Genomic DNA, 9,536 nt, shown 5'->3' on the forward strand with positions numbered 1-9,536 from the left:
GGAGGATGGCCGTCGCGTGCATCGCCACTTGCGCTTTGCTCCACAATGTGCTGCTGATGAGGGGTGATGTCGATCATTCATCTTCCCCCCCTCCCAACATCTCATTTGGGGATGATGATCACACGGAGGATGGCCGTCGCGTGCATCGCCACTTGCGCTTTGCTCCACAATGTGCTGCTGATGAGGGGTGATGTCGATCATTCATCTTCCCCCCCTCCCAACATCTCATTTGGGGATGATGATCACACCGCACGACAACCTTTGGAGGTCGAGGACGGAGGATGGCCGTCGCGTGCATCGCCACTTGCGCTTTGCTCCACAATGTGCTGCTGATGAGGGGTGATGTCGATCATTCATCTTCCCCCCCTCCCAACATCTCATTTGGGGATGATGATCACACCGCACGACAACCTTTGGAGGTCGAGGACTGTTCTAATGCTGACGACAAGGCTATCATTCTGCGCAACGCCTTGGCTATGAAAGCGAGGGCTCTTCGGCATGCCACTCAAATTTCGTGAGCTAATTGGCTTGCATAGCTTATTTCATTATTGACTCCCTTTTCTTAAATTTGAGACATATTTGTGCATGCTAATAGAATTGTTCATATTGAATGTCAGTTCAATTTGTTTTAACACAATAAAGTTTATTTGGTGCGGAATCTTGTATCATTGTGCATTCGCAGTAAGAGAAAACTAATGTACCCAAATATATTTACAGTTAAAGGCAATTTTTCATAATGATACTCCGCATTACAGACTCTTAAGTTTTGTCGCATCATCATTCCTCTCGGTTGTCTATATTAGTACATTTTATGTCATACACAGTTACCTTCTACCACATTTATGATTGAAATTAGTTAGGTTCATGTATGTACATCTACCTAGAAAATATGCTATATTTTTCTTCCTAACTAGACAATATGTTATGTTTGTCTTAACTAGAAAATATGCTGTATATTTCAATTTGTTCCCTTTGGACCTGGGTGCCTAACTAGAAAATATGCTTTATGTTTCTGCTTAGTAAGTCAATCTAGTTTAATTGGTTTTGCAAGGAGAAAGTCAAGGATTATGAATTTGATAGTAACCTCAGACATAAACTTTAGTCTGCAACTATGGTAAATGAATGTAATATATCTATAGTCTGATTGTCTTAAGTTGAGAAGAAAACAGAAATCAGTTTATCAGTAAATAATGGATAGATACATGAATTTATACGTTCATAGATGTTTATTCATGAGGAAGGTATTCTCAACACGAACTTCTATCCAAGGTGAGTAGGTTTCATGGTCCATTCAGTATCATGCAAATTAATTGGTCGAGAAAGGGTCCAGATTTGTTTGCATGATGGAAGCATCACTAGATTTTAGATGTCTGTCATGTCATATTCTTGATTCAAGGTTTTATCTCCCTTGCGGATCCCTAGATTCAAAAGGTTCATGTCATATGAGGAAACAATTATTTAGAAGTCTGATTGGCAACTCAAATGTTTTGCAATATGTTGCCTGGATACTCCTAACTGTCCCGTGCTCTACAGTCTACATGTATGCGTACTGTACAGTCTACATGTACACGTAACCATCTCCGTGCCCAAACTTCGCGGACACTCCTTGCATTTGTAAACATATTTATTCGGGCTTGTAGTCACTTACGCTTTATATGTTCTAAGTTAAAACACTTCTCATACACTTCTTGGACGCATATCCTACACTTCACATCCCCTTCCTAATACTCGTTAGACATAGATCGGGTGTCAAACTAGTATTTTAAAGGGCTGTTTGGGTGTCTAGTTCAAAAGTAATGGTTTTCCAATTTATAATCTACATAATAAAACAAACATAAAAATATTATAGGTTAATTCTCATAACACGTGAATGAAAACAATATTGATCTCGTGCAAATAAACATTTTTTTCTTCAAATACATTTTTTTCTCGTCTCTTTATTTTCTTTATTTTTTCTTTATTTTTCATGAAAACTAGTATAAGTTGTTTTTTTTTAAGAATCTTCATATTAACATCTTGGCCAATGGTAAATGTGCGTGTTGAGCTATAAAAGCTTTAGAGCTTTTTCATGACTCTTCTCTCCAAAATGTTAGCTATATTAGGTTTAGTATTTGTAAGTTATTATATATACTTTACATACCCTGTTTGGAGTTGTGGTATTACAAAGTAGGGATACTGTTTTTTTTGGGTGCTGAAGAAGATAGACTAGGCAAACAAGGCAACAAAAGTAGTACCAGCAGCAACAAAAGCCAAACAGATTGAAGCGTTTGAAAATGTTATGGAAGACTCACCGACAATGCAGCAGGACGAAAGGTTCTCAGGCATCAGCAATCAATATGAATGATACAAGTTATGGCGTCTTTACCCTGATTGTCAAGCCACCACCATCACCAAAAGCAACCATTGAGTGTGACATATTAACCATCTTCTATAATTATTTAGGATCTCAAACATGATGTCTTTTTGTAAATTACCTTTATAAAAAGTATAGTTTGTTGTCTCATTTTAGAATATGGAGATCCCATTTTGATTGTTCCCTGTCTGCATAATACTGTATGGAGATTCCATTCAAAGTTCTCTTTTTTCCATCCTCTGTTGGAGCTCTTTTTGGCACCTCTTCACTATGTTTCTAAAGCCACCTTTGCTGATGAAAATAAAAGGCATCCGCATTTCTCCTTGTCTGAATCTGGTTCAGATTCTCTACATCCTAGATTGTAGAGAATCCATACAATTGATTATGTGGATTGACAGTATTGGCTCATTCAGTGTGTCCCACAATTAAAAGATCTTTTTATATAATTTATCTAACAGGGGTCCACAAAGTGAGGAGATGTGATTGCCGAGCTGTAGAGGTCTCTACAACCAAGGACATAGAGAATCTCTACCCATCCGAATCCCCTCCTACACTTAGTTCTGTCATTAATGTCAATTTGAAGTTTTTGAGATTTCACAAATGCGCAAATGCACCACTTCAACACTTCAACCGTTTATAGGGATGTCCAAACGGGTTGGCCCGGCCCGAATTTTTTTTGTATTTTTGTATTTTTTGCTAAAATTTGATTAAAAAATTAGATTAATTTTATTATATTTATATATGGATTAGTATATACTTACATCTTAGTATATAGCTATATATTATATGTAAGTATATATAAGTATATATTAATGACCAAATAATACTATAATTATACATAGTATACATTAGAAATATATATGTAAGCATATACAAGTATATATTAATATTATACACTTAAAAATATATATATAAGTATACATTAATGACCATATCATACTATAATTATTTATAAAAATAAAAATATATAATATATGTATGATTAAAAACCGGGTCGGGCTTCACCACCTTGGCCTGGACCCGAGCCCGGAGCCTGGCCGGCCCGGATTCTCCGGGCCTTACCTGGGCCGGGTTCGGGCCCGGTTGGGTCCTGGCCCAAAGCCCATTTGGACAACCCTAACCATTTATTGTAAAATCATGTAGTGCGCTATCTTGGTCAATATTGTCTTATGTGTTACTGAGTAATAAATGCTATTTACTTTAGGACCTCTTTTACATAGATGGGACTTCTAGTGAAACTAAGATTAGGTATAAGTATCTTCTAGCTAGTAGGGTATCTACAAGTGTACCTATTCCCCAACTTCCAAAATGAAGTAAATGCAGGTTTGAAGTTATGATTTATACACACTAGACCTCATACCGTGATATGGATCCACAATTTGCAAGCTACTGCTCTGTTTACTTGCTCATCCTACCAATGTATTGACTCAAATGGCACCACTTTCTATTTAAATTGGCATACGGCTTTTGCAGTTAAGGCAAGGGCCAAGGAAAGCTTAAGCTTGCTTGAATGGAGCACACGAGCTCTCATTTCTATCAAGTGAACTTGATGAGAGAATCCTGGAAGGCACAAGAAAGACTATATTGTGTTTTGACTTTTGCCCTTGCATTCATGATATTATGATATATTGCACCGTTGCTTCAACTAAAGAGGACTATAAAAATTATGCAAATTGAGGAAGAATGAGCTTGAACATTGTGTTCCCGAGGATATAAGGCATTTCTTATGACGTAAGTATATTAAATTTCTTCTGGAATCACAAGAGTATACTAACAAGGTTGCTTATTGATGTCAAGAACCTAATGATCAAGGTATCTTCTCAAGATTTCAGAAAAATGATCTTTCTGAAAATCAAAACCTGTAGGTCAAAGTTCCTTATTGTTTCATTCAAACAATTCCAGCCGCAATGTGGGAGAATTTTTTTTCAGGCCTAGTAGTAGATTCTTCAGGCCTTATGGTAGATTCTGCATGAAATTTAATCTCCCACTGCATCCTGTCTTTGATAAAGAGGTGACCAGAAGCTTGTTCCGGAGAGAATAAATGGTCGTTGAACCTGATAACACGAGCATGGCATTAGGCAGAGAAAAAAGTGCTAGTTTTGGGAAATCTATTCCTATAGATAATGTTTAAGGGATTGTGAGAAATGACCCTACATATATTCCAGAGAGAAACATAAAGATCAATCAAAGATGTTCTGCCTCGCCTTTAGAAATACCAGTATTTGATATGTCCTTGCTTTCTAAAATAGGTGAAAGTGAGATGAGAAGGCTTGATTTTTCATGCAAAGAATGAGGATTCTTTCAAGCATGCATGAAGAGAGACATAGTTGTCAGCGCGGCTGGGGATTTTTGAGCACGTACACTCATTTTTGAAAAGAACGGGCAACTTATTTTGCTAAATGATCTATCAAGGGATAGATATGCGATGAGGTCCACCCTATGAGTCACATTAGGTGATGTGGACCTGACTACTTATATCTCTTGGCAGCTCATTTTACGAAATGAGTTGGCAACTCAGCCAATAAATGTAGCTCATTTGCTGAATGAGTTAGCAACTCATATCTAATAGCTCCATATATATGTATACATGTATGTATGTACACACATGCAAAGGCATCTGTGTGTATGTTTGCATGATTGTGTGCATCCGTGCATGCGTGCGTGGGTGTGTACACGTAACACGTGTGCGCGTGCTTTGTGTGTGTTGGTGTTCGCATAGGCGTGCACGCCTCTCCCTTACTTTTAAAATACAATATTCATTTTTTCAATCACAAAGTCCTTTTGAAATGAACTTTTAAGTTATTTGACGTTATTTAAGTATTTCTTATTGCTGATGGTTCTGATATTAGGTTCTCCCATTTCCATCAGTAAGAAGTTGTATTTGGGGTGCACAAAAATATATGTAGCCAATTCGTGATGGTTACTAAAATTTATATCTGATAGGATATGATTACAGATATGGATATATAGCGAAACATCCTGATTCGTATCCGAAATATTCGAATATATGTTGGTCATACGGTTGTAGCAATAACCGTAGCAATTTTAATCAGATTAATGGAATTGAGGTTAATTTTGAAGATCAAGAGATCTAATCTTCGCTTTGTCGATATAACGAACATACTAATGAACTCTCTTGTATCATATGAACTATATATTTTTTCAATATTATCTAGTTTTCTCATATCCATTTTGTATCCTCGTGTATATCCGCGTGTATTTCCGTACCATATCTGATTTTAGCGGATATGGATATACATTTTTTCTTACCAAGACATATCTGTATCCGTGATTAGCAAGCGGATACATCTAAAGCAAGCATCGTGTCCGAGCCATATCCGAACTGTATGCAACCCTGGTTGTATATCTGGACATCTTAGAATTTGATGTCAACAAATATTTTTCCAACTCTGAACTTGTAAGTATGTCATTCCACAATTCGGAGGCAGCATATACAAAAGAAGAAGTATCTAATTCTGAAGTTCTGTCAAAAAGTATTCCTATTTTTTCAGAAAGGGCATATTAGAAAATTGGATTTCACAAACCTTTCAAGTGTGTTATGTGGAACACATGTAATTTTCAATCTTAAGGTTATTGATGGAATGTTGACTAGGAAATTTTTGATATTGTAGGTAATTGATCTTGGGATAGAATATTGGCTGTGGATTCTTAATATTGTAGATAATCAATTGTGGGACAGCATGCTGACTGTGACAAATTTCTGACACTGTAGATAATCAATAACGGGATATTACCTGAAGTGTCACCTGAGGTGAAGACTCTTTACAGCCAGATTTTTTGAACTTCCATTGCAGCACAAAAAGGAATAGTCTATGGCATTGGCACCCGGTTGCATTTCAAGGGTAAGGGCAACTCTATGTAGTTTATGTATAATAAAAGCTGGACTAGTTGTATGCATTCGCTCTCATAATTTATCCAACAATCATCCGAAATGTGAGCTACTAGCCTTCAGAACCCACTGCGCTCATTGCAGAGAGGCCGTTGGAACTTACTCGATGGAAACTAATAGAGTGAGCTGATACTCGAGACTTAAGCACTTTGACTATTTCTGCAAGATTATTGTGTTACAAGTCTCCGGCACTGCATTAGTTGGTTCACATTTGGCCTATACTTAATGCTCTTGTCCTGAACGCGGGAGATGTTCTTGAGGTAAGCTGGCCAAATCTCTATTGCTAAACATAGTTTTTCTATAAATGAACCAGCGATGTGAAAATTATTAGACAATGAGATTGGGATTGTCTAACTTGTTGGTGTATCGAACAATTTGTTGGATACTCCGGAGTGCTCAATTGTGAATGACTTTGGTTTCATGTAAAAGAACGCTTGGCCTTGTTGGGAAAAAAAGATGGAGGCAGGCGGTTACTCACCATGTAGGTTATTTTAATAATCGACTGATGATGAAGGTGTTCTAAACTTGATGAATATTAGCGGTGCTAGATGATATTTAGAACACAAACCTGCACCTGCATGGAGAAAATATGGGATAATGGGTTCGAATCTATGAGTCTGATTGCTTCCTATTAAGGCCAGGGTCTGCACTTCCTATTGTGAACATATTCTGGGTCTGCACTTCCTATTGTGAACATATTCTTACTTGACCTGAATCATGTGGTTATAGTTGATGGACCTTGCAGGTAGGACTCAAGTCAGACCATATTTTTCTAAAAAGGCCATTGTAGAGTTTAAACTCAAGGCTTGATGCCCTGTTCTTATGTGATGCTATAGTCCAAACATCATACAGGAGGATATTTTATATTCAGAAGTAGTGGCACTTCGCGATATCTAGCATTGAACGTAGAATAATGACGTTTTCTCAAATCACAAGTTAGTGCCAGTTCATCTATACATGCAAACTAAGTATGCTTCATGGAACTAATATCTGATTCTGACAATAACAAGCATGATGTAGGTTCTGCTTAATGGAGTGTACAAGTATTGAGTGTAGAACAATGACCAATAAGAGCGAATCAAGAACTTCACATGCATCTTCGTAAGCCCACAAGATGATGGAGAAATCGAGCCACTGAACGCGTCATTGTCGAATGCGCCACCAAGAATAAAAAAAAAAAAAGATTTGGAGGATACATGATATATTCACTGACAATAGAGGACGGTGGGAAATCACATCTTAAACTTGTAGAACTCCATTCCAAATGAAAGATGCGCTTCCGGATAAATCAAACTCATCAGAGTTGTATTGGGCAAAAAGTATTTTCGCAGGTTGGCTTCATCAACCTTTTTTCAGTGCGTGCAATCTCAAAATTATGGTTTATTGATGTTTATTTGTAATTTGACTTGCTTGCTTAAATAAGGTTTCTTCACCAGGGATATCTGGCTCCTTTTTTTATTCTTTATATTGTATTGTTGTTCCCCCTCTTTGTTGCGTTAATCTTTGCTCTGCTATGTGTATTCATGCATGCCCATCCATGTACGAGTGTGCAAATGCGTATACATATACGTATGTGTGTATATATGTCCTCAAGCACATCTTCACGAGGAGTGTGAAATAATCATTACTTATTTCCAGAGATATCGATATCTCTTCTTATCGTGGTCGATTGTTATGGTGTTGGCCTAAGCAGTGGACGAGAGATGCTGTGTATCTTGGTCCTGCACTTTCCTTCAAGGCCGCTATCCTCACTTCCAGCTGCCACCTTTGGTCCCCTCCTACCGTCTAAGGGCTTGGGATGTAGATTCTCACTATGTATCATCCTTTTCTTCTGCAACTTGATCTCCTTACTTCTCCACTCCTCTCTCATCGTCGACCGATGCCACATGTACTTATCGTGTTTCGATAAGCCAAGCGCGCGCACCCAAAAAAAAATTTGTTCAGTTTTGGAAAGACGAGGCATTCCGTGGGATCTACACAAAGCTACACGAGTACAAACAAGAAGGTGATCGTGGAAGGTTATGGCTTGCTGCCACCCCTCTGATTCTGAAGTCAGTTTCTTGCTTGCTGTTTACGAGATAATTACACGGTTTCACGTCTCGGTCGCGCCCTACCTTTCCCTCCCTAGGGAGGGAGTCCTGTAAGATTTTGGTGGTTGTTTTGACAATATCCTTGAATCTTGTTGTTGTGATTGAATGGAAGATTGAAGCTCTTACTACTTCGCTAGGTTGTGCTGGAATGGTTTTGTCGGTTCAAGCGTCGCATTTAAGATCTAGACGATTGGTATAAATACTGCAATGCCTAATAATTAGAAACATGGGATAAATATGTTGTAGACGCAGGTTGATGTTACCACTTGTTTTGTGCGTGTTTTGATTTTTTTTTGAGTACATTTTATTTTAATTTATCCGCATCCGTATCCTCTGATCACATGAGAGCCACGAGCGGAAGTGATTGCCGTCGTTGGTAAACTGAAGGCTGTAATAACAGGATATTTAGAAATTCGTTGAGGGTATTAATGTGCAAATTTTAAATATTTCAAGTTATGTAAGTTCCGTCAAAAGCAACTGAGGGTACGTAAGTATAGAGTAGGGGAAACAATATGGTATTATTATAAGTGCAATTAAGTCATGTTGAGAATCACGAAGGCATTTTTTTAACTGTAAGCAGAGAATAACGATTCACTTTCGAGGAGAATAATTTTACAAAAGGAAAGTTGAACTCATCCCCCAAGCGCCTTCAAGAAGTCACTAGTAAAAAAAGCGGAGATTGATCGATCAGCTCTAGAAAACTCCCCCCGTTGATCGCAAACAAACAAAGAATAGGGAGGAGATTGCAAACTGCTGACGGTCCTCCCGTCTTGATTTCAGCTAAAAACGAGTATCCCCACCCCTCGATTGGAGCGCTGTTGGTTTCTCGAGGCAGCCACCACCTCTTACTCCGAAGCTTCCCACGTGCCCAGTTTAAAGCTTTGCACGTACGCTAGAAGCAATCCAAGTGGCCGCTCCCGGGGCCTCCACGTCCCTCTCTCCAAAGCCCAGCTCAGCGTTCGACCTCTGCTTGTGCTCCCTTCGCAGCACCGGAGAGGCAGCAGCGAGCAATGCCGCCGTCCATCGGCCGCTTCGCCAGGTTCGGCTGCGACGGCGGCGGCAGAAACAGGAGGAGGAGTGTGGATTGGGTTTGCTTAGGAGTTGGGTATGTTAGTACTGCTTGGTGGCTTGTTCTGTTGATGTACAGCTCCCTGCCCTCCGCGTCGCTGATCGGCGAGTCTCC

The 9,536-nt window shown here is 38.8% G+C and overlaps 1 protein-coding gene across 9 annotated transcripts; it reads left to right on the forward strand.

Moving 5' to 3' along the window:
• On the forward strand, positions 135-7,728 carry LOC109820036. 9 transcript variants are annotated; one of them, XR_002241694.1, is made up of 3 exons: positions 135-267; positions 420-514; positions 6,087-7,728. XR_002241694.1 is itself a non-coding variant. In XM_020386090.1 (2 exons), the coding sequence occupies exons 1-2, from the start codon at positions 282-284 to the stop codon at positions 7,366-7,368; spliced, it is 318 nt and encodes a 105-aa protein (XP_020241679.1). In that variant the 5' UTR covers positions 269-281; the 3' UTR covers positions 7,369-7,728. The 9 variants fall into 9 exon arrangements, 1 of the variants encoding a protein (XP_020241679.1); XR_002241695.1 differs by lacking the exon at positions 135-267 and having other exon boundaries at positions 269-514; positions 6,087-7,198; positions 7,284-7,728; XR_002241696.1 differs by lacking the exon at positions 135-267 and having other exon boundaries at positions 269-514; positions 6,087-6,523; positions 6,993-7,728.

Source organism: Asparagus officinalis, chromosome 8, assembly GCF_001876935.1.
Source record: "Asparagus officinalis chromosome 8, Aspof.V1, whole genome shotgun sequence".
Lineage (NCBI taxonomy): Eukaryota > Viridiplantae > Streptophyta > Magnoliopsida > Asparagales > Asparagaceae > Asparagus > Asparagus officinalis.